Consider the following 26,657-nt stretch of genomic DNA (forward strand, 5'->3'; position numbering starts at 1 on the left):
GCTCTGGCAGTCGGTTTTACCCATTTCAGTTTCACTCAGACCCCGGCCTGAAATCGCGCGAGTCCGTCCCGAAGATACCAGTTGAGCCCGCGACCTCGTGTCCGAATTAAAACCACCGATTTTCCAGGCTGCCGCGCTCCGTTGTCGTTTCGCGAAACCCCCGTTCGCGCCTGGAGAACGCGTTTGATTTTCCGCGACTGGCGCCGCGCGCCGTGCTCGACAGCCGACAGTTTCGAGCGTGCCTCGCGGAACGGTGTCACGCTTTTGTCGGTGTACGAAACGAGCTGCCATTAACCGGCTGCTACCACCGAAGGGCGAGAATATCCTAGCATACGGACCGAAGTGAGTACAGAAACGCGAATACCACCGTTGCGCTGCGAATATGGAGCATCGATTGCATGGTTCGGCCGCATTCCGGAGCAAAACGCTCCGATCCGATTGAATACGCCCGCCCGGGCCAACAGGCTGTGCGTCCTGATTGATCGTAATTGCCCGATTCAGCCGCGAGAATCAACAGGCTACTACGAATTCTCCGATCGCACAGCTTTTCTCCCACGAATAATAAACGCGCTGCGTTCGTCGTTGAATAAATTGTAAAGCTTAAGGACGTAGATTAAAGGACGCCCACGGCCCAGCAGCTTGAAGCCAACGTGACCGGTGATGTCGCAAGTATACTCGACCTGATCGCGTGTGCCGACGACTCGGTGTAGCCGCGATTTCGAAAATCGTGTTGCTTTTTTCCACGACTCGTTCGAAGCTTGTAGAAACGTAAGAGAAAGGGACAACGACTCGACACGTCTTTTCGGGATTGTAAATCGTAGATCGCGACGCATCGGAATTTTCCAGCATCCATATTGTTACGGCATCGGCAGCATTGTTGCGAGTGTTTGCGCGCAAAACCACTTACGTGCCGTGCCAAGTGTGTAGAAAACGCGCGCGTAATAGTAGACGCGAGCATCGTAACGCGGACATAGCGATCGCATGGGTGGAACTCGATGACCTCGGACGTCGTATAACTTTCGACCGACTGAAAGGAACCCTCCCTTCGACTCTTTCCTTGATCGTTCTTCTTTTTTTATTTCATTACGTTTTCTCCTACCGTTGCCCTTTCTTCCTTCCCGCCTCAAATTCCATCATTCAGCCTGATACAGCGCTCAGCCCGTGTTTATCATCTGTTCGCAACGTTTTTGGGTTTATCTTGTATCTCGACTTTTAGCGTCGACATTCGGAGATCTTTTTTATCTCGGTTCAGTTAAGTTCATGTAAAAATGCTTCATGGAAATAAACTGATATATTCCTTTTCAAGTGAAAGTAGAAAAAAATCGTATGACACAATACGTCCTAACTTCTTATGACCTGATTTTTATGCGGATGCACCGATGCACTGTCCAGGTGCAATTGCACTTTATTCTTTAATGCAGCTAATTTTTTTGTTAAACCAATCAATCCCAAGGTCATCGAAATTTCAATACTTCTCGAGATATTTGACATTTTTTTTGGCAGAGTAAACACGGTATTATACTTCTTGTAGTAAAGTACGTTTCTGTCTCAAAATGTCAAATGACTCGTGAAGTGTTGACACTTCGGTGACCTTGGGTTAGTACTTTTATACGTAGGATAATGAAAGGGATCGATTGGTTTAACAAAAAAATTGGGTTTGCATTAAAGAGTAAAGTGCAATCGCACCTGGCGGGTGCATCGGTGCATCCACATAAAACATAAGGTCATAGGAAGTTAGGACGTATTATGAGACTTTTTTCTATATTCACTTAAAAAGGAGCAGTAACTTGTCCCAGTTCCCAGAATCACCCTGTACAGTATTTCTGAACTCACGATCGAGTATTGAGAAAGTCTTGAATACTGGAACAAACATTGTAAGCGTTAGTGTAGTAGTGGAATTCCGAGTTTTTACCAGAGGCTAAAATCGTTGCTGTTTAGTCCTAAAGAATTCGTCCTTGGAGAGATTAATCACCACTTGTGAAATCGAGGAGTATGGTGATTACACGCCGGCAGATGTTTAGGTATCTGTGATATAATTGATCGTCTGAAAGCCGGCGGAATAAAGTGTTAAACAAACCGTAGAGAAACTTATATTTCATTTTTCTCGTTTATCCTTCCCTTGGAAGGAGCTTTGGAAGCTTCTTTGATCTCGGTATAAAATCTCTGTGTGCGTGAACAGCTAAGTGGTCATCTTTTATAAATATGACAAATATATTTTAACGCTTAGAACTTTTATTTAAATCGCTGTGTCGCTGTTGGTCAATTCATTAATAAATTTCCAACTGTTGATCATTCCAGAAAGACATACAATCGAATCGAAGTAAATGCATCTATACATAACATTATGAAATGTGAGTAACTAACCTTGCTCTCATCCAACCTGACTCAATCTGCTCAATATTTATCGGTGCTCTAAAAGTGTCTAGCACATACGGAATATCAATCAGTTGACTCAGAAAACATTGCGTAATTTTAATCAGTTCACTTGTCACCGCTGTTACGTTCGAATACCTATAACAGAGAAAGAAGTAGGATTTCCTTCTGGTTGTGTCTGGGGGAAATCATCGCGTTGAAACGTTTCCGGCTGTACTTACGGGCTTGATGGATTGTTGGACGCTTTAGGTATTAAGAGAACGTGTAAACAAGAAATGTTGGTTTAATTCAGACCCGACAGAGTCGATCGAACCGGTGGCTAGTGCTGAAACCGCAATTGCGTTATCGACTCGACCTTTCGAAAACAAGACCCAACGAAATCCGTCGAATTCGCAGACGCTGACAACGCGTATACGTCGAATGGCAGGACGACGTAACGGAGCGCGATTTTAACGATTTTCTCATCGTTGACTTAACCTTCGGGCTGCAACCTCGACGCAGAGTTTCGCCGACCCGATGTCGATCCTCTGTTGTTCCAGGGGGGGTTTTTTTTCTTTCTTTTTCGACATAACTCAACGAGCGTTCAGCAAACGGTCGAACGCGAGCGTCTCGGGAGAAAACGATTCGTGGAAAGTCACGACTGCAACCGTGAAACTCTCGGGAGCACCGCGGCGTGCTTTGTCGATGATGCGGGTATGCGCGATGATGTCAAGCCGAGTCGAGTTTCTGTTTTCGCTCGTCGGTCTTCTGAATCATGCAGACTCTGCTCGTTACCTGCAGCCGCAATTCAATCAATCTTTTACGCAACACGATAGTGGCCGCAAATAAGACATTAAATCCTGGCCGTTTGTTGTCGTCGTCGAATGAAATCGTTTTATCGCTCGGAGGTGTTGTCGAGAATTCGTCATGATCTGCAATTTTTGATTCTATTTATAGGACCCGGATATGAACATTGTTCGCCGCGTGAATTTAGCATTTCCAAGAGTTAACCCTTTGCACTCCGAATTATTTTTCAATTTTGCTGCCAACCACTCCCTGCTGTTTTAACCCCTTGCCCTACGATTTATTTTACGGTTTCAGTGATTAGAACTTTGTTCGTAATTTCCTAAAAAAGAAGAAAGTTTATATCTATTCTCCAATAACCATTCCATTCCATTCTCCAATAACTATACATTAACAAAAACAAGATAGAATTTTATCTTGGTTCAAAGGAGATTAATAGCACACATATTTATTAGACTCTGTTCAGAATCTTCGTCACGACTCTGACACGATATTGTACGGTTAAGTGTTTCATTTGAAATATTTACATCAAAGGACAGTTCCTTGACTCCTACTTATTTTAAACAATTTTGTTTACTAATTATATTAAATATCGCTTTCAAACTTTGTTGTAATTTATATTTGTTGAACTTATACTTCTTTTTAGCTTAAAAATACGACTTAAAGAAGACAAAGGAATGCAAAGGGTTAACGTTTTGGAATACGTGGCGGTCGGCGAATTTGTGACACGAATTCCGGAAATCCGTTCGGGAAACCATTAAGTTGATTGGTTGTTGATTATACGATACATTCCAGTAGATTTTGAGTACAACGCGGATTAACTCTTGCAATCGTAATTTTAGGATTGACGTCAACTGTTTGGTTGAAGTGATAAACATCCGTGTAGAACTTGTGTTTATGGAAGACTGAGAAACGGAGAATTGGTTGCATGTTGCGTCTGTTACCTCTTTATTTGACATGTTTTTAGAACCTACTTCTTTGACAATAAAACGTTGACGTTGGTATTCAATAAAACGACAATATAATAGTCACTGCAACGCGAAAATAAATATTGATAAATACTCATTCCATTTAATCTACACTTCTACACTGTCGTACGTTAGATCTTATTCGATAAAAACAACGTTGATATTCTTCTAGTGCCTACTACAAGTACTTAACTAATACTTTGGATGGCTACTAGAAAACATTTAAATGAAGTGTTTATAACTCTGCATCAAAATGGTCCTAGATCTTAATAAGAATTGCACAAATGATCATTCTACGATTACTTCCAACATTGTTCCCATCCATTCTATATGATTCTTTTCATTTTATGGGTATGAAATTAATATAATACCTCATACAATACTTAAATATGTAGTAATTGATTAGATAGCAACATATTTACAATAAACCGTTATCTAATATACCGTTATATAATATGTAAATCGTTAAACCCACTTCTTTGATGACAACGTTGATATTCTTCTAGTACCTACGTACTAGGAAATCCTTTAAGGATTTCATGAAAAAAAGAATTCGCATAATCTAAGATTATTTCCAACATATTCTTCCCATTTTATCCGCTACACTTTTGATAAGCTCTCGAAGCTTTCCGCCTGGGTTGAATCTTTCTTAGTAGTTCGTTGGATAATTCTCTGGACGGAAGCGGTTCGTGGCAAAGGCGTAGCCGCGGCGAGGGCTCCCAACGTGATCAAATAAACCGGCGATAAAATGCTTAATTCAAACGTCTGGTAACAGGGAAAAAAGGAGCAAGAGCCGTTAGCTCGCCTGGCGGTGCGGCAATAAGCGTCCGAGCGACGACGACGACGACGACGATGCTCGTCGCTAAAGTGATCGATACGTCGAAGCGGTCGTTCGCAATTATGACTCGATGAGGAATTGCGTTGCTCTAATTAAGCTCCTTCGGTGTCGGGCTGCTATTTAGAAGGGCCGAGATCCCATTTACGATGGCCGAACACGGGGAAGGAAGTGGCACGATGACGTCACTGCCCCTTCGGGTTCCTATAGCTCGATTATTTTTACGGTTTACATACATCGACCAGCGGATTACTTAATGCGAAGGGAGAAGCCACTTTCTCTCTCTCGTGTAATGTGTCTTTAAGGCAGTATGCCGGTGCGTGACCGAGCCAACGGGAGAGCTCCGTGGCATAGCTCGTTGCAAAACCGGTATATTATACTTCCCGCCAACTGTACGGTGACTCGCGTAACATAGAACCGCTTCCGGTAGAGTAATTCCTCTTCGATATCGGCTATTCTCAGAGCGTTGGTCCTCGTTGTCTTCTAAACCCGACGCGACGTGCAACGATGGCTCGGCACCAACTCTCCATGAATTTATATCCTCTACACTTTCACTGGTTTTCTCGGCGGAGATGAAACCGCCAAGATGGTTATCGAACGAATGGTTGATGCATTACCGGTCATAGGTTTCACTGTCGGAGATAATCTCGTAATCGAACACCGCAGTTTCAGTTCGAATCGGTGGGAATACACGCGGTTCGATGTTTATGCTTTCTATTATTTGACCGTTTCAGCGTTTTATGAGTTCCCGGAGATCTGTGCTAACGATAGGCTTCCTAGTCCTACGAATATTTATAAAAGTGAAACGTTCGTTTCTTTGTTACCACCTGACCATGCGAACACCCTTCTGTTTATTCTATTTTTACTTCTACGTGCTCGCTTTGTCGGCTCTACAAGTGCTCGTGAAGTTTAATGTCAAGTTGTAAAAACCAAGTAACAAAGCTTGTAAATAAAGAACGTGAATGAGCAAAAGACTAGATCTTTATCGTAATAGAAATGTGAAATTCATTGATAAAATATGCGTTGATTACAATGCTGCTTACTTTGATCATTAAGGTCGTTTCGCAAAAATAGTTCCGTCTGTTTTATGTTACTGTTAACAATCTATTGGGTTGGCAAGAAAAAGTGATTTCAGTATTTGAAGCTGAAATAAAAATTTCTTCAAGCAACGAACTTTAATCGCGATCAAATATTTTCCATTTTGTTGGATAATCTTTTGCCATCTTTCTGGTAGCTTGATAAAGTGATTCGCTATTTTCATAAAGTTGCGACAGCTATGTACATATTGAATAACAAAATTGGGCTTTTCATTTCACCTTAAAATACCGAAATTGCAAACCCAATAATAGCAGAGTTGGGCAAAAATTTAATCAACGATTGACGAATAAATTACTACTTCAATCGTTAATCGCAATTCACAATTAAACTCCTACTTTAGTCAGTTAGTAACGATTACATTACAGTTAGTATACGATTACAATAATGATTAACTGCTGAAATTTCGAGATGAAATACGGAATCAAAACTGTATGCACACTGAAAAAAATGTAAACTGAGTTTTTGTTGAGATATATTTCCGTCAATTCTCCATCTCCGCTCTCTGTTTCTCTCTCCCTGCTTATTACAATTTATGGATAGACCGTGTGGCGATTAACTTCAACAATTGATTAAATTAGTCTCCGATTTTTCGATGATTTCTTTTTTTAATCAACGATTCACGATTAACTCTTGATCAATCGATTGAATCAATCGTCGATTTTTCAATGATTACCTTTTTTAATCGTACACATTAATCAATCAATCTTGGTTAAAATTTTAATTGATTAATGCCCAACTCTGAATAGTAATAGTTATCGGCCGCGAGAAGAAAAAACATATCTGTACACAAACCGAGTTTTATGACGGACGATCGATACGAAACGGGTTCTGCAGAGACGAAAGAGATCGATAAACGAGAAACGTACACACGCAATGTCACGTGAGAACGTTACTTCTCGTCGAGCGATGTAATAAGTGCGCGTTGATTATGATGTAACCCGAATTAATCAAGGGTAATGAGCAACGGGGAATTAAAAATCTACGTAACCTTCGCGCGCCGCACACGAAATAGTAATATCACGCTCCGTGCACCCGTGCACGAGGATTCGTTTTTATTATCTTCCTCGAACAATAGCCGAGCGCGAAGAGCGTGCGCGCAAGTCGCATCTGCTCAACCGAAGTGTGAAGTTTGTACTCACTCCGGAAACGTAGTTTCTCTGTTCTTCCTATCTACATTAATCTCCCGATTAGACCACATCGCTGTGCATTTAATTCGCGAGTCTATCATATCGATGTTAATCATCGTTGTAAACAATGAGCCGAGGTCAATTTAGACGGAGTGTTTATAACTCTGCATCAAAATGGCCCAGGTCTTAATAACGATTGCACAAACTATCATTCTGTAAGGATTTCATGAAAACGAGAATTCGCGTAATCTAAAATTATTTCCGACATTGTTTCCATCCATTCTATATGATTTTTTTTAATTTTATGGTTACGAAATTGATATAATAACCTCATACACAATACTTAAATGTTTAGTAATATTGGTTAGATACGAACATATTTCAAAATGTAAACAATATTTTGAATAATGGTACAGTGATCAAAAAATTCTTCTTGGACGAGTGAATATTCCGACACTATTAAACGAACAATTAGGTTTTTAATATCAGATCATACGACTGGGATATGTTTTGAGAAGAGTTAGAGCAATTGCTTTACTACAAGATGTGAAAAAAATTTTTGAAAAATTGCAATCGGTCGGAATTACAGAGAAAATACTAGAAATCGTTGTTTACTACATTTTTATGGAGGCCCATATTGAAAATTTAAAAAATACATTTTGTAGATCTGTGTCAAGTACACAGTGAGTGTAAAAGGTATTCGTACACCTTTTAAAAACTAATATCTTTTTTAAAATTGTACCAAACGACCTGATTTTTTTATAATCAATTAGAAGCATTGGTTTACCAAATGATATGCGAAAAGGATGTTCCAAAAATTATAATTCACAAGGTTACATGTAAAAATAAATAGGCATTTTTTAAAACTTTTTAAAAAATTTAATAAAAATTTAAAATATCTGTTTTGTAGATTTATATTAGTTATACACATGCTGAAAATTTCATCGAAATCGGTTGACGCAGGAAAAAATGACCCACATCGAAAGATGTATGATTCTGTGGATTTGAATCAGAAACTGAGAAAAAGTTGTGCAAAACTACGATTTTCACAATTTTTAACCGCTTGTAAATAGCTCGCGTGTATGTTAATCTATTTTATGTTAAGCTAACGTAGATCTACAAAATATATATTTTAAATTTTCATTAAGGGCCCAAATAAAAAAGTTTTCAAAAATGTCTCTTTTATTTTTGCATGTCACCTTGTAAATTATAACTTTTGGAAAATCTTTTTCGTATATCATTTCGTAGACCAATGCTTTTAATTGATTATAAAAAATCAGGTCATTTAGTACAATTATAAAAAAGTTATTAGTTTTAAAAGGTGTACGAATACTTTTTACACTCACTGTACATAAACTGAAATGATTTTTCCAAAAACCGGTATACAAACGTTTAGAAATGGCGAATATTTGCAGATTCCTGGAATCCAATATGAATTATACAGAATATGTACAATTGACGCAGATTTACAGAACGTATTTTGTAAATTTCCAATATTGGCCTACATAAAAAAGTTGTAAACATTCCGAACAATCGAAATTTCATCAAAATTTCTTTTCACGTCATGTAGTAAATTAATTGTTCCAACAAATAAGTTCTCAAAAACGTCCAACTCGTACATGCATCGTCGTATGTCCTGTATATGCATCGGCAATTATTTTTGTTTTCAGAATGAGTAATTGCGTTGTAGTCGTAAACACTGATGTGAAAACGGAAATCGCAGATAGACCAGAGACAAGTACGGAGTATTAAATAATCATCCTTCATTACATATTTTATCGGCTTACGATTGTGATTTCACGTTACGTAAAAATTCATTTACGCGTCGTATACACGATCTACACGGCTTATCTCGTAATTGGCAGTACGGAAAGGGAGTGGTTCAGCGTGAAAAAATAATTTTCGTATGGAAACGAAATTGTATTTTCATGCGAGACACCGAGGTGATCAATTTCAGACATTGAGGAACGTTTAACGTGTCTGTTCGCGACTTAACACGTCTACTTCTCGTAAACACCAGGCTCCTGCGTGCGAGAGAAACATTCTCTTTCATGCTTTCGTTTTATTTTTTCATGCATAATCGCTTGTTTCTCGACTGTACCGGCGGTTACCGGATATGCACGTGTAGGATCGGGTTTTGGTAAACGGACTGCCAACAACGTGTCTGTAATAATGTGGCTTTATTCCTATCTTTATGCAAAAGAAAAATATTCTGCATTGATTGTGGCAAGCAGGAATAAAATAAGAATTGATTTAATTCTTTGATGACTTTGTTACATTAAAAACAACGTTACAATGTCCATATTTTTTTCTAATCTATTACTGTTTTATATTTCACTCAATCAATTTCTTCATAAATGCATAAAGATCCGCAAAATAGTGATATTAAGGGTATTGATATTGTAGTGTAGGGTAAAGACTAAAATATATACGTAGCAATAAATATTTTGCCCCGAATAACTTTGTACAATAATTCAGTGAAATTGTATTCGTGGCTCATTTTCGTTCGCAGTAGTACGTGTAAAATGTTATCGATTTTCTTTTTTAATATTTTCTTTCTTTCTGTTGCATTAGGTTGCGAGGGCCATCATTTTTTTTTACTCAGTCAGAACATATCGTTCTTCCACAAAATGCTTACACATATGTATTATTATTTCGTGATAAATTAGGAATGATATTAAAACAAAGTACGATCGAAGCATGTGATACCGCAGTAATCGGTACACATCGGAAATGATTATACACATTTTGTATCCAAGCACATATTGTAATAAAAATCGCAGAAAATCTATATAAATTCAATAATGTTATCTTTATAAGGCAACCCACATGTCAGCCAATTTTAGAGCCCGGCAGGTTTAGTGTTAACCCGCCGCAGTCGGAGTTATTTAAACTCGAAAATTAAACAGTTCTTCCTAGCTAGAATAATTCCATTCTATACGAGTCTTTTCCTTTTATGGCTATGAAATGAATATAATACCTCATACAAAATTCTTAAATGTTTAGTAATTGGTTAGATACCATCATATATAATTTTTAGTGGTGCCTCAGAGTCGCCACTCGACTGCTAAGAGGGGTAAAAGTACAAATCGACGTAAAAGTTTCGCACGCGAACTCGATCGAACAAAGTGATCGACGTTCATTCGAGAACGGAAGCACGAACTGTTGCGCCACAGTCTGATCAGTTCCATCGCATCGGCGCAAATACCTGTTCTTGCCCACTGTGAAAAGAATAACAAGATAACACGTCCGGATTAGGATGCAACGCGGGCTACAATGCTCGTTGCGATTCACTCGGACCGATAAAAATCGCGCACGGGGGGAAAACCAACGGAAGAACCAACGGAGCAATCGTGAAACGGAATACGAGGCGATTCACGGAGGAGAGACGTCATTACCTGAAAGTAACGCAATTATTTTGTCACGACCGGTCTGCGGCGGTCCAAAGTTCCACATCTAGGTCAAATACGTTGAAGAAAATTACACGGCAGAGCGAATTAAATAACGCGATGACAATTGAATAATGTTGACGGTGATTAACGAGCTTGATATTCCGACGACGAGCTACCTTGTCTTCAAAATATAGAAATATGGACAGGAGATACCATCTACGACTCACGATCAATGATTCTACCTCGGGAACCTTCTACGTGACCGGAACGCGAACTGCGCGCGTTATTGTGCGCCTAGAACATTTCATAATGCATACGTACAGGATCCGTCAGCAAAATCCGGACAAACTTCAATTTGAATTTCCCGCTATGTATATGTGATTTCAGCAGTAGATGTTTCATTGTTTTCAAGCAACCCATATCTCTATATACAATATATGCAGAGAGAGAATAATGTCAAAATCGTGTCTGTCTGTCTGTTTGTGACGGCATCAACTGAGAACGGCTGAACGTAGAAAGCTGGGGGGTTTGAGCCATTAGACGCAGCGTTTCTTCGGTTTAGGAGAAATCCGTATTCGAAAAAGTACATTCGTTCAAAAGTTGTGACGTCATTAGTGACCAAAGACGATTTTTTCGCCCTCTTTTGGCCACGTTGCTGCTTATAACTTTTGGATTTGTTATTGCACGTGGACAAAGTCGCTGGTACAGCTATTGTATGTATAAGACGTATGTAACCTCAGAGTTAATTAGATCGAGCGTGGAATATAATCGCAGAGAACAGCGATAATTGAAGCGTTTCGCGCTGGGCGGTCAGGGGCCGAAATTATTCGATTCTTTGGATACCCAAGATCTACGGTTTACGATATTGTGCAAAGAGGTATGCGGCTGCAGAGAAGTCCGAGGAAGGTTCTGCTAATCCGGCAAGACGAACGCATTCAAAGAAGAGGTCTGCAAGGACCCCGACTGTCGTCGAAAGAGCTCCACAGCTCATTTCGGAGAACCCAGTGACGTCACTTATGAAAGACAAAAACAGGTGTGGTAGAGGGCCTTGAGGGACGAGGAACTAAGGAGCAATACGAAAAGTGGAGGCCCCTGGTTCTTCTTAAGCTCGGGCATCAACTGCTTAGTAGAGGGGCGGTCCATTGAAGGTCCCGGGGGTGGGTGTTTACGGGGCCTCGCCCTCGGTTTTAGCCTCCCCGTTAACAAAAACAGGGATGTCACTTACAAATTTGGCGGCCATTTTGGGGATAAGTGAGGCCAGCATGTGTCGGATCACTCAAGAGGACTTGCGATATACCTCGTATGTGCTCAAGGTACGACAATTGGATTCTGCGCTCGTTGAAGAATGAAGCCGCGGATCGCCTCAGGTTTTTTTTTTACGGATAGATTTTCACTGTCGATGCCAAGTTGAACCGTGTAGAGCGTTATTGAAAGGGTGTCTAATAAGCCCAGACACCCTAGAGGCAGCATTTACGAACTTGGACAAGGAAAAGTTGAAAAGAGCATGTTCGCGCTTCAGATCAAGAATCGAAGCAGTGATCGCAACTGAAGGGGGTTATATTGAATAATGACACTTAGTAATGATCCTCTAATTAATCTACACAAAATTTTTTTCATCAATACAAGTTATTTCTAAGTAAACAAATGTTTCAGTGAACTGCATATTTTGTCCGGATTTTGCTGACGGACCCTGTATATCGCGGTCAAAGATTATACGCGTTGAAATCGACTAACCTTAAACTAGACTCGAGGATGAAATCTTGAGACTTAAGGGGGTAGAGTCGTTTCCAGGATTGCATGTATATAATTGTGCTTTATTTGAGTTCGAGAAGAAATATTGGACAGTCCATTGAAAAAACTTCAGAAAGCGGACACAGTGGGGCTAGAAATCGCGGACAAAAAGCACTCCACGGACGTGCGTATGCAATTCGGAGCGTACCCAGCTCGTGAATATCATCTGTCCGTCGATAAACGCAACCGTATATTGTCTGACCGTTCCAAATGACCTACTTTTGCCGGCCTCAGAAAGAGAAGTCGCTGGTACGCGTCCATCTACTATGCGAAGGTCGTTGCTCATCGGGCCGGGGCAGGTGCAATATCTCCTGCCGGACCAGCTCTGTAAAAGTTGCCCGCGTTTCAAAAGCGAGGCAACCTCGATCATCCTCGCGGCATGCAAAAGCGAATCGATCTCGATTATTACGTCACTGTGAATCCGCGAGTTCGTGCGGTATTGTTCACGTGTTCCACCATGATAATGCTATGCCAAAATCATTATTGGAGCTAGGTTGGGAAGCAATGTCTACACTGCGGATCTTTATGTAAAATAAAAATTGTCTGCATCGATTGCAAGAAATAGAAACCAAATTGAATGCTATTTCTTCTCTTGATGCTTTTTCTAGAGGAGAAATCATATATTGACATCTTCCATTTTTTAAATATTTCATCTACTCAATTTTACTATATGATGTCACATCCATCATATAACCCGGATATTGCACCATCAAATTACCATTTATTTCGAAGTTTACAAAAGTCTATGAATGCTAAAACATCCACTAATGATGATGACCAGAAATCACACTTGGATCAGTGTTTCTCCGATAAGGACCAGAAGTTTTATGAGCGCGGAATGATGAAGCTACTAGAAAAATGGCAAAAGATCATCGAACACAATGGAAAATATTTTATTGTCTAAAGTTCATTGTGTGGATAAAAAAATTGAAAGTGAAGTCGCTGGTACGCGTCCATCTACATTCTACTCAAAGGTGTTTGCTCATCGCGCAGATGCAATATCTCTTGCCGGACCAGCTCTGTAAAAGTTTCCTGCGATTCAAAAGCGAGACAACCTCGATCATCATCGCGGCATGCAAAAGTGAATCGATCTCGATTCTTACGTCACTGTAAATGCGCGAGTTAGTTAAGGTGGAACGTGCGCGCGTGATTCACATAGCAATGCCGAGCGAGACTTATTCATAGAGGCCTCGATGATCTTGAGACCGTGATCCTCGGGCAATCAAGCGACCAACCCACACGACGGCAATTAACAACCATGCAATCGTTTCGATCTTGCCCGAAGTTGAGCAACTTTCGGACGTGCTCGGTTCGTGACGCTGCTTCCTTGTGTTTCCTTAAAACCTCTTCCGTTTGAACCCCTTTGACCTCGAGCCCGCTGATCGTTCGCAGCGATTTCTCGTCGCTTTGAGCGGCAAAGTGGATGGTTTCTGCGAGTAGATTACCGTGAAAACTTGCTCTTGCATTTTTCAAGATTTGTAGGCGTACCCTTCGGCAGCATCGTACACGCATCCGTTCTTGGAAAATTCAGTTTGCGAAAAATAACGACGACAGTTTTACCAGGCTTTTATCTTTGATCTTTCTCGGGTAACGATTAGGTAGGATGATTATTACGTGAAATCTTTTCTATCTCAAAATCCTAAAATTATAACGGTATTTTCGTGGTAAATAATTAAATAAATATATTTAGTACAGCAGATAAAGTTGAAATAAACTTAACCTTCTTATTTTTACAAGGTAACACGTGCAGAGAGAGAGAGAGAGAAAGTGGAATCAAATAAAATCTTATTTCCATTGGTAGCAGCCATTGCAGGTCTGGAATAAATAAAAATAAATTAAACTCTGACAATTTTTATACTCCAGCAGTTTTTTCAGTAGTCATAAACCCATAAATATCCGCAGTCTAGTCTTTCATATTATGATTCCTTTAATCCTAATCCGTCGATCGTGTCAATTTGACAGTTTTCCCGAAATAAGTTATACTGTTCTGTTATTTGTAGGTAAATTTGTCCGAAGTTTCGTGACTGTTATTTTTTTAATCCGAAACACATAACCAAAGAATAAAAAATACATACATTGAAGAATAACAGAGAGACAGATTCAGTTCGTGAAACGAGGGACGGATGAGGGTTAAATACTGCACCTGGCTCAATCAAAAAAACCTTCAATCTCGACCGTTGCACGGATAAGCATCGCAGACTCCTTGTCTCTCGGCATGCTCGAATCTCTGAATGAGCCAGCTGCAACGTCGTTAACATAACGTCGGAATTATGGAATGGCATCACCTGCTTGATAGAGTCTGCGACAGTTTGCGAGGCGTCGCAATGGCTTTAGAGATCGTACGAAGTGCATTACGTGAAACCAACGTAAATCGTATTCACGGGATGCTTCCACTGATGTCGAGCATTACAAAAGCCGTGAGTCATAGCAACATGTAAAAATAGTATCATTACTACTTCGCACGAACACGGCTAGATCTCGCTTGAACTTATGCATTTGTTTTTTTTTATGAGTGTGAGAACTAGAAATCTTTTAACACGTACCAGACCGCGTCACTCAAATTAGTCATTTCACTGCTAATTAGTCGCATTAGTCATATAGGTCTTGAGGTACATCCATGATTTATTAGAAAATGTAAGATAGAATAAAAATTAAAAATGTAAGAAAGAATAAGAATGAAAGTGAATAAAAATTAAAAATGTAAAAAAGAATGCAAATGAAAGTGAATAAAAGTTAAAAATGTACGAAAGAATAAGAATGAAAGTGAATAAAAATTTAAAAAATGTAAAAAAGAATACAAATGAAAGTGAATAAAAGTTAAAAATGTAAGAAAGAATAAGAATGAAAGTGAATAAAAATTTAAAAAATGTAAAAAAGAACACAAATGAAAGTGAATAAAAATTAAAAATGTAAGAAAGAATAAGAATGAAAGTGAATAAAAATTAAAAATGTAAAAAAGAACACAAATGAAAGCGAATAAAAATTAAAAATGTAAGGAAGAATAAAAGTAAGTGCGAAGGACCCTGATTTAGCAAGGGTTCATGTTTTTATGCATCAGATCTGCGATCCTCTTTTTCCGAACGTTTTTCTTCTTCTCGAGACTCGGAAATTCCCGAGGTAGCAATCAATTTGAAAAATGCTTGACAATCATGAGATTCTAAAAACAACTTTACTGAAAAACAGAGCTATTTGGATAAGGAGAGACACAAAACAAGAAACAGATGAATGCAAATATCATGCGAACTAAGAACGGATGATTATCGAAAAAAAACAGTTTACAATTCAATTAGTGAAAACTAGTGGTATTTGTTTTATACTGAGAGTTTTTATGGAAATAGCTATACAACAAACATAAACAGTCCGTCGATTTATGAGCTAATCGAGTTTTGTGTTTGGACAGAAAAATTCCAGGAACGGGTTTTATGCAGCCTGTTTTGCCCGATGACTCACAAAAATACCTATTTTCTTACATAATGAACAGAAACTATCTTGAACCGTTTTGGCAGACGCCAAAATAAAATTAATTCATGTTCAGGACTGTCAATCTCGACAGCATGACAAAGAGAATATGAGAATGAGTTATTTTAACACGAAAATTAAACATTTCTTCCTCGCTAGAATATCTCCATTCCCTACGATTTTTTAAATTTTATGGATATGAAATTGGTATAATACCTCATACAATACTTAAATGTTTAGTATGTAATTGATTAGAGACCGATATATTTAATAATGTAAACAATATTCTGAATAATGGTACAGCAACTTTTAGTGGCGTCTCCGAGTCACCATTCGAGTGATAAGTTGTTAAACTCTTCCAGGCTGCTATCGATATGGAAAAATTACGAGCAATTAAAAAAGTCTTCATTAGGCTGCGTTGTTCGATTTCTATTTTACGTATCGTCGATTGATCCGGATCAGCTGTTCGATATTAAAAAGAAAAAGGAGAAGTGACCAGACGGTTGCACAATCACGGTCAATTGGCTGGAGGTATGTAGGCCGGCGGAAGGAAAAAATTGGGGACGATTACGCGGCACGTGGAATTACGAAGACGTCTTTCTACGTGCTGTGACATCAGCGCGGAAACAATTGCGAAGGAAACTTTGGCGATCGGTTTTCGATCGTGTTTGGGTATCACAATGCCGGACGATTACGAGATCGGTCGATCCTAATTCGGACCTAGTTGCACTTGCAAAACAATGCTACAAGGTTCGTCGAGCACCGAGGCTGTTAGACGCCTCGTACCTTTGCCTAATCGTAGGTTTGCGAAGTCACGCGATGGCTTCGTATGTACACTCCCGTCCATAAGTAATGGACTTATATTATGAAATAAAAATGGTACTTACCAATTTTTTCTAATGCAGAGAACATGTAAATCAAATCTAACCAAAATATCCTATATTTTCTAAATTTTAATTTATATTCTTATATTTTCTAAATTTTAATTATTATTCTTATATTTTCTAAATTTTAATTATTATTCTTGTATTTTCTAATTTTTTAAAATTTAAGTGGGGCAATTGTTTTCCAATTCGAGTTCTAGAGCTGTCTATAATCATCCCACAATTTCTCAATCTCTTTTTTTCAACATTTATTCAAATAGTATATGTACATATTTAATTTTGAATTCTCTAATCAAAATAAAACAATAAAGTCAAGCTGGAAGCTTGTATTCCTTAATTACCAATTTGTTGAAGATAAGTAAGTGTCCGATGATTTATGGACAGGAGTGTACAAGCGTTCCTACCTATGGCTAATTCATGAAAGGGAAAAAAGTGCCATCAAGCGACAAAAAGTGGTTATAATTTGCGCGAGCCAGGGTATAATAGAATCTCTTATCTGCGAACAATAGATCGCTGCGTTCGTTTCTGTAATTTCATCGTATAAAGAACATGCTGAGCCGTGGAAAAGTGTTTTAAACGACTTCTACTGTTTACAGATCCGAAGATAGAGCAAAATGGGCTACGGAACGGAAATGGATGGCTGCGGACGATGTATGAAGTACTCCCTTTTCTTCGTTAACTTCGTCATCTTTGTAAGCATTAGTGACTATTTATTGACACTGTTTTCGCTGCATTAGGCTTTCATTCTTTTAGTCGACCGTATTTTAACCAGTTGGACTCGTGATGAAGATTTTAACAAAGTCTAACAAGTATGAATGTTACGCGTTTCTTTTTAGACGAAATAAAGATTGATTCGTTTGTAATCAATAGACTGCGGATCTATATGCGTTTATGAAGAAATTAGTTAGTGAAATATAAAACAGTACAGTGGCCGAAATTTCTATAAAGTCATCTTCTTTTTCTTAGATATTTTAAAAATATCACCATTTTTGTGTTGATTTATCGTATCTGGTCTTGTGCATTGTAGACACTCGGATAGAGGGACTGCGCACTCTAGACCGCTATGTTTACTATTTACGTTTGTTTTGATTTTTTTCTGTGTGGTTCAGAACACAAGTGCGAAATTTCTATAAGGTCACTTAGTGTTTCTCTGTATTCTGAGCAGAGAACTACGGAAAACTGCGAATATTCTAAAAGTATTAGTTTTAGAACTCACAGAAATCCTGTTTGTTATAATTTGATTCACGTGTATGAGAATGCCGAGAGGAAAAATACTAACAAGTGAAGAAAAAGTATCAATCGATGCTTATAAAGGTATGGGCTGCTCTAATCACGCAATTGCTAAGAAAACTAATCGGTCATATACTGTGATTAATAATTATATCAATTTACATGAAAATTACGGAAAAAATTATCTTAAAGGTAGTAATAAAAAATAGTCAAAGAGACAATATTCAATATTAATGAGGTCTGCAGCTATGGAAAGGAAAAATGCAGCACAATTTCGAGCTGAATTGGAGCTCCCAGTAACAACAAGCCGTATGCAACAACTTTTAAATTCTTCTGGACAAAAATACAACGTAAACCAGGCCTTAAAGAAGTACATAAACCGGCCCGTATTGATTTCGCACGGGCACAAAACACAGTGACTTTATAGAAATTTCGGCCACTGTAATAGATTAGAAAAATTCAAGAATACATATTGTAATGTTGTTTTTAACGTAACAAAAAAAAGTCATTAAGGGATGAAATTACTTGTTATATTATTCCTGCTTCCCACGATCAATGCAGAACATTTTTATTTTTCTCATAAAGATCCGTAGTCTCGTAATCAATATTTGTATCCATAATTATGAAAGTGGTCTAAATCATATATTTCTTGTTTCGTGATATTTAAAGGAAAAGGATATTAACCCTTTGAACTCGAATGGCGACTCTGAGGCGCTAGTAAAAATTGCCATACCATTTTTCAAAATAGTTTAAATATTATTAAAATTAAAGTAAAAAAATCAGCTGTTGTATGAGAAAACAGGTGGAATGCGATATGCACAATGTAAAAAAGATCGCGTAAAATAAAAATGATATTTGGGTTGAAAGAAATCTCTTGATTTTGGGATTAAAATTGCTTCGAGTCCAAAGGGTTAACATTAAATGCATTCCATATAATGTTGAAACAACAAGCACTAACTAACGGTTCATTTTTTACAATATCGTAAAAATTACATTGAATTAATTCAGTTTCAAATAATGTGATGTGAAGTAACTGACAAACTAATTTTTGTTTCAATTTTAACTCGGACCACTTTCATAATTAATGTATAAATGTAGCCATATACAAAAAAAACAAATTTTCTTTTCTCTTCCACGACATTTTTGGGGACAAAGACGTTTTAATCGCCGTAACTGTATCTTCATGCAAAATAAAAATGTTCTGCATTTATTGCGGGAAGCAGGAAGAAAATAAAAATTGATTTCATTCCTTAATGACTTTTTGTTACGTTAAAAACAACATTATAATGTTCTTGAATTTTTCTGATCCGTTACTGTTTTAGATTTTACCAAACCAATTTCTTCATAAATGCATAAAAAAATCCGCACATCTTCCTTCCGCTCGTGTTCTACTAAAAAATGTTAATATAAAATGTTTCTCGGATCGTTTCAGCTCGGCGGAGTGGGCATAGTTGGCCTAGCAGTGTGGGCTTTGCTGGACAAAGTGCCATGGATCGGCGAGTTGGTGGGCAACGATCAGTTGACAGGTGCGATCTACGTTCTGCTGGCTGGCGGTATCATCGTAGCTATTATCTCGTTTTTCGGATGCATCGGCGCGTCACGGGAAGTCAAGTGCATGCTTCTCACGGTAAAGCTCCCTTTCGCTCGTAGCCGAGTGTCACCGTTCGTCCCGAGAATTCTAAACGACCGAATTCTGAACGATTTCAGTACTTTATCATCGTGTTCCTGCTGTTCGTGACGATGCTAATTGGCGGAGTCCTCGCGTACGTGTTCCGTGAGAAATTGGTGAACACGCTGCAGAGGGAAATGTCGAGTTCGATGAGAGTTTACGATAGCCGCAAGTCTGTCAGGGAAGCATGGGACACGACGCAATCTACGGTGAGCATTCGAACACTCCGATCATTTAAAAACGATCCTCGGGACTCATCAGCCTATGTTATTCCTCTTCTATCATATTATCTTATAGGGTAAAGGTACCAGTTGCCCTGTCCCACCCCGTTACACAAAACAAACTTTTTAGAAATTAATAAAAATAACATGAAGTACCTAGCATTACTTTATCTTTAAAAATATAAAATTGATGTTTCCCCTTCGTATATAAGTCGAAAGAATTACAATAATTTTTGTTTAAGATATAGAAGCTGTTTTCGATTATAGAAAATGCTAAGAAACTGTGATACACCAGAGGATAATAAAAATAATGATTTCATTGTGCTACGGCATAAAAAGAATTAATTAATTAATTTGTTATCACAAGTTTCTCGTGTCCAGTAAGTAGGACCAAAACTTCGTTAATATTTCTTTTGCTTTTTAACAAAATAGTCCAGAAAAATTTGACGATACCGAAAAAGGTTGATAATTATAATCAATCGTTTATCACAAATAATGCAAAATAAATTACAGAATGCCTTCGATTAATAAAAAAAAAACGTATTTAAACGTATTATGTAATTATTCATAACGATGTTAGAAAATTTGAAAGTCTACTTTACGCGTTTGTTATCGTCAGAATTTATTTCTCAACCGTTTGGGAAGGATCACGCTGAATCGCTAACAGCCTGCTTAGTACAGTACAGCTCGTTAACACACTGCAAACGGCCCACGAGAAATCTTGTTTTCACGTTTCACTGTGTTTACGACATCTAGGTAATTAAAGAGAGTTAGTATTAATTACAGTAAAATAGTATGTTCGAAGAATACCACTGCAAACTATGTAACAACCAACAATTTTTGTTAATTATTTTACGTGAGTAAGGAAGAAATGAACCTCTTAAGATCTGCTTTGAACGTTTATCAAAATCTGTTTGCGTTGTCGCGAAGATTTTACAACGGCAAAAATTTGTTTGAATGTATATTCCCAGATATATACTTTCGGTACTGGAAGAAAGTATCAAAAACAAAACATGTGTAAAAGGTGAAGCTGCCACTTCAATTATCACTGACTTCTCTAAATGGTACTTTTTGTGCGATTTTCACCAATATTGTTTTGTATGGCAGTATCATCCAGATTATGGTAAAATATTTGCCATAGTAGTGTTCGTTTCCAATAACTAGACAGCGGATCTTTATGCAAAATAAAAACTTTCTACATGAATTGCAACAAACTGAAGTGAGATATAAATGTATTTTCGTTCTTAATATGTTTAATAGATCGAAAATAACATAACAGCATTTTTAAATTCTTCTAATGTTTCGACTGTTTTAAATTAGATCTACTTCTTTTTGTTATAAATGCATAAAATCCGCTGTCTATAATAAATAGTTGGTTCAAACGGACTTCTCTAAATTTGTTTGCGTGTAAGTAGCTATCTCTCTGGCTTTAATATCTGTCTGACTTTAATCGACATTTTCCCCTTGGTGTTTAGCTCCACTGCTGTGGCGTAACTGGATGGAGAGACTGGGGAAGTCTGGGTCTGACTGTGCCGCAGAGTTGCTGTCGCGAGATTCAACCTGGTCAGGTAAAGATCAATTCGCTTGGCGAACTCATTCCAGCGGATGGAAAAGTTAGTCGTCTACGGATCCGTGCATACTGCATACGGGATTGCAGTAATTAGTGATTTACCAGGTGCTCGCGTCTGGAGCCTCGTCTGGATCAATTATAATCTTCAAAGTGGCAGAAAGATAAATTATCCGCCTTCTCGTGGAATAATTGCCTCCATTGCGTCTGCTCCTTGTAATTAATAAGTCGTCGTAATTAATATTTGAGAGGCATATTTCTATTTCACTGTACTGTAACGCAGACACTGTGATTTCAGGTTACAATGAAATCTCACGCAATATACTAACTGTTCAGTTAGGAGCAACAATAAGAATGCATCGCGGTCTAAAAGTGCATTTCACTCGTAGAATTTATAAGGGGATAAAACAAACAACTTTCGTTTGAAACATTTCTTAGCGCAACAAGTAGTTAATGAATAAAGTTGGGCGGTACTATTGAGTGGTTCACTCTGTATAATTAATCGAGCAATTGCTGAATTAAGTGGGTAGCAAAATGGTGCACGAGGAAAGCTCGTAATTGTGGATGATTTACGATCACGATCAATATACTAACTTCCATATAGGAGCACCAATAAGAACGCATCGTGGTCTAAACACATACGAAAGTGCATTTCACCCAAAATTTATTAGGGGACAAAACAAACAGCTTTCGTTTGAAACATTTCTTTGCGCAACAAGTAGTTAATGAATAAAGTTAGGCGGTACAATTAAGTGGTTCATCCTGTATAATTAATTGAGCAGCTGCTGAATTAAGTGGGTAGCAAAATGGTGCACGAGGAAAGCTCGTAATTGTGGATGATTTACGATCATGACATCCTTGCAATTCAGATTTCGCGGTTTTACGGAACATTATCGTTTGAATTATCCACGGTCGGTTAAACAGGTCTCTGTATTCATACCAACGAGCGGTAATGAATTTCCAATTCGAATTTTCTTTCAAGAATGATTGCTCCCGCGTAATTTGATCGAAACGATCCAGGAGCGAATTTCGAAACATCGACGACCTATTGATTACGTTCAGAAAAGCCTTCGCTCTATCGCAATCTCTCGGTCAACCTCGGCACTGTTTCGCCTCTCACGCTTTCACCAGCTCGATCGACTTTCCCAAGCCGAACCGTTTCTCATGCGGTTTCTCATCGATCTGTTGCAGCGGTTCAACTGCAACGCTGGACCAGACACGGTGAATCCCTCGAATGCCTATCTCGAAGGTTGCATCAACGGAACGCGGATTTACATGCAGAAGCACGCGACGATCATGGGTGGCGCCGGTATTGCAGTCGCGTGTCTGATGGTAGGAAATAACTTTCTCTGTTCGCGGTTTAGCATAACTAGACAGCGTATCTTCATGCAAAAGAACAATTGTCTGTATGAAGCTACGTAGTCATTCGCTTCTTTCCTGAGTAATTCTAATCAAATGAAAATGACACAACTTGTTTTTAAATTCATTAAATGTTTTATCTATGTCTAAACTGCCAGAATTTTCACTACTAAAATAATGTAATTATTATTAGATACTCTATATGTTATTGTAAACTCAATTATTTTTCTCTCACCCCTTGTTGGATCAAATATTGTCTAAAAACTCCATAAGGAGATAACTTTCCCTGTTCGCAGTTTAGCATAACGACTCGTTATTAACGAGACTGCGGATCTTCATGCAAAAGAAGAGAAGCTACGTAGGCATTCACTTCTTTCCTGTGTAATTCTAATCAAATGAAAATGATAGAACATGTTGAAATTCTTTAAACGTTTTATCCATGTCGCACTTGCTCCATTAATTTTTATCATAATTATCTAAACTGCCAGAATTTTCACTACTGAAATAATTATCATTAGGTCCTCTATGTTAGTATAAACTCAATTATTTTTTTCTCATCCTTTGTGCGATCAAATATGGTCTAAGAACTCCACAGATATTATCTAACTGTACACACCTTAATTCAATGAAGCATTCTTTTATTCCCTATGTTATTATAAACTCAATTATTTTTTTCTCGCACCTTGTTCGATCAAATAATGTCCAAAAAATCCAAAAATATTATTTAACTACATAAATTTCAATTCAATGAAATATCGTTTTACCCTCTATTTATTCTGCGGATCTTTATGCAAAATAAAAAATCTTTGCATCGATTGCAGGGCACAGGAGCCAAATAAAAATTCTATTATCCTATTAAGCTGAAACTAATACATTGATGCTCTTCAATATTTTTAACATGTCTACGGCTTTAAATTGTATGCACTCATTTTTTGTCATAAATGCATCAAATCCGCAGTCTAGTTATTACGAACTCAATTATATTGTCTGAAAACTCCATAAATATTATTTAACAACATACGTTCCAATGAAACGAAGTGTCGTTTTAAGAAATTGAACATTTTGAGCAGGTGACCAGAATGTATTAAATATATTTTAATTGGCAACACGATTTGATTGCAGTTCTTTGGAATGATATTCTCGTGCGCGCTCTTCAAGATGATAGAATGACGAGAGGGTGATGTGGTCTAAAGACACCTCGGTACTTCGAGGCGAAGCTAATGAAGACCAAGTGGATGTCAACCGTCCTCGAGCGACTCATACGAATTCATAATCAACGTCATCATCGTCATTGAGTGTACCTAGCTGAAGTATGAAAATCAAAATGCATCTCCACGCGCATCTACACTTTCAATGTACAGTTCTCATCGTTTTGTTACATTTAGCATTACTCAATGTACCTTTATTTACTGTCTTTTTATCTTTCTTGTAATTTATAGAGATATATAAGGTAAGCGTTCTTGTTTAAGTGTACGATGTATTATATATATATATATATATATACATATATAATTATTGTGGTTAATACTTTGTGTACCTTTCCGCGCGAAATAAATACAACATATACGAAGTAACCCAATATGCTCGAGGATTTCGTTGGAAATTTTTCCAGTTTACCGATATTGATATTTACCAATATAAATTGTAGCTTAACAAACAGATTTCGCTACGAAATCTTTTTTTCATTTTTCTGTCTTTTTTTACGTCGCATCGAGGTTCTGGTCATTAGCGACGGCTTGTTCTAGTTATTTATATTTATGTTTCTTCCTATGGTGGTTGTATTTCTTTACAAAGTTTACTTTCCTATGGAAATTTAAGTGTAGCCTATTGGTTCTATTTATACATATAATATGTTGCTAGTTAAAAGCGAAATTTTGTTTCTCATCGACATGTATAAAATATGCTTTTTATGAAACAATCCATTTCTTTCTCTTAATCCCAGAATAATCCACTGTACGTAGATTTTTATTCGACTACGAAATGCTCCTGAATTTCCTTTCCTATGGAAATTGAAGTGTAGTCCATTGGTTCTATCTATACATAATGTTGCTAGTTGAATGCAAAATTTTGTTTCTCATCGACATGTATCAATATGCTTTTTATCAAACAATCCTTTCTTTGTCTTAATCCCAGAAGAATCCACTGTCGAAATGCTCCTGAATTTTATACAGAAAAATCGATATTTTTAACATTTTCCACCGTCGCTTTATCCATCATTCATACCCCGAGGACTACAAACTTTCAAAATCAATTAACCTCGGACTCGGTATATGTATAGATAAAGGATTTCACTTTTCCATTCGCGGGGTTCGTGCAGTTTCCCCATGTTTAAACCAATCGATCCGGAATTTCCGACTCGGTAACGGGAGGTCTATCAAATTCCGTTTCTCATCAAGGTTTGTTCATCCCTGACAGATATTCAATCGCAGCGACCATTAATTTCGTTTACGAAACGTGGGTGAGCCAGGACGCGTTCCCCGGGTGATTCCCCATTGAAAATCCTGTTCGGACAACCCGTCTGCTTACTACAATATGTATACACTGCTTATCCAATTTTGACGCACATGCTGCATTCTTGATAAAATTCAAAAATCTTTCTTCTAGATGGATTTGTATACAAGATAAAAATTGTCTGCAGCTTTTGCAAGAAGCAGGAGTCGAACAGATATTCATTTCTTAGCTCAAAAATTGATGTAACAGTATTTTTACATCTCCGAATTCTTCAATTATTTCAGCAGTCTATTTATACGAGTATCAGCTTGTACACTCCCGTCCATAAGTCACCGGACACTTACTCAAATTTGAATGCAGATTTTTTGTCAGTACAGAACCTATATTATGAAATACAAATGGTACTTGCTAATTTTTTCTAATGTAGAGAACACATGTAAATCAAATCTGACCAAAATATCCTATATTTTCTAATTTTTTAAATTTAAGTGGGGTGATTGTTCTCCAATTTGGCTTCTAGAGCTGTCCATAATCATCCCGCAATTTTCCAATCTCCTTCTTCCAACGTTTATTCAAATAGTATATGTATATATTTAATTTTGCATTCAAATATTATGGTATAATAGCTACATCCAATCAAAACAAAACAATCAAATCAAACTGGAAGCTTCTATTCTTTAATTACAATTTTAATTGCACATTCTTAGTGTACAATATGATGCAATTGTTTGTGGCCGCTGATCTGACCTGAACAATATGTATAAATTATTTATCGCGAAGAGGAACAATTTTATGAGCATAGTTTCCACAAGCTTCGCCAAAATGGCGCTTATTAACGGGGCCATTGCTGGTGGTCGACAGCAATAGTGGCTCGCAGTGCCATTCTTATTACTTATCCTTTCTTCGGCGCTGTCTCGTGTTCCGTTTGAAATGGACAAAACAGAAACGCAAAGAAAAAAACAACAATAAAAGTCTAGGAACGTGGCCACAATCTTCAGTAATGAGAGGGCGTACATAGCATTGTTTCGGAAACAGGCAGCATGCTGCGAGCCCCCGATACAAAGACAGGGTGGACCAATCCGAGCCGCATACAGACAACGGTGCGCGTCGATATTCCAGACGGTCATTGATAGTACAGCGGCAGCAAGAAATATTTCCCGGCACCATCGGATAGTCCTTTCTTTGATCAGCAAACAGCAAAAACGATCGCAACAAAAAATTGGATGAAAAGAGATTTGAACCAACCATTTGTTATTGGAAACGAACGCAGCCCACGATGAAAATATTTGACCACAATATATTGATAGCTTGAGATCAATATTGGTGAAATTTTCACCAAACTACCATTTAAAGAAGTCACTCGTAAACAGCGGAATTTATGTATTTATAACAAACATGAGGAGATCTAATTTAAAACAGTCGAAGCATTAGAAGAATTTTAAAATACTGT

The 26,657-nt window shown here is 37.8% G+C and overlaps 1 protein-coding gene across 1 annotated transcript; it reads left to right on the forward strand.

Annotated features, from left to right (window-relative positions):
* On the forward strand, positions 1 to 26,227 carry Tsp74f (Tetraspanin 74F). The gene is made up of 7 exons (XM_076421305.1): positions 1 to 342; positions 17,307 to 17,402; positions 19,373 to 19,567; positions 19,648 to 19,818; positions 21,306 to 21,398; positions 22,589 to 22,729; positions 23,879 to 26,227. Exons 2-7 carry the CDS (start codon positions 17,325 to 17,327, stop codon positions 23,924 to 23,926), a joined length of 726 nt encoding a protein of 241 aa, XP_076277420.1. The 5' UTR covers positions 1 to 342; positions 17,307 to 17,324; the 3' UTR covers positions 23,927 to 26,227.
* Positions 26,228 to 26,657: the final 430 nt, after the last annotated feature.

This window comes from Lasioglossum baleicum, chromosome 3, assembly GCF_051020765.1.
Source record: "Lasioglossum baleicum chromosome 3, iyLasBale1, whole genome shotgun sequence".
NCBI lineage: Eukaryota > Metazoa > Arthropoda > Insecta > Hymenoptera > Halictidae > Lasioglossum > Lasioglossum baleicum.

What these genes read in the sequence shown, in the direction of transcription:
- Tsp74f (XM_076421305.1), top strand. Translation starts at nt 17,325, where the DNA reads ATGGGCTACGGAACGGAAATGGATGGCTGCGGACGATGTATGAAGTAC. An exon ending in TCAAGTGCATGCTTCTCACG is followed by an intron (nt 19,568 to 19,647) that starts GTAAAGCTCCCT and finishes GAACGATTTCAG; the next exon opens with TACTTTATCATCGTGTTCCT. An exon ending in TTGCAGTCGCGTGTCTGATG is followed by an intron (nt 22,730 to 23,878) that starts GTAGGAAATAAC and finishes ATTTGATTGCAG; the next exon opens with TTCTTTGGAATGATATTCTC.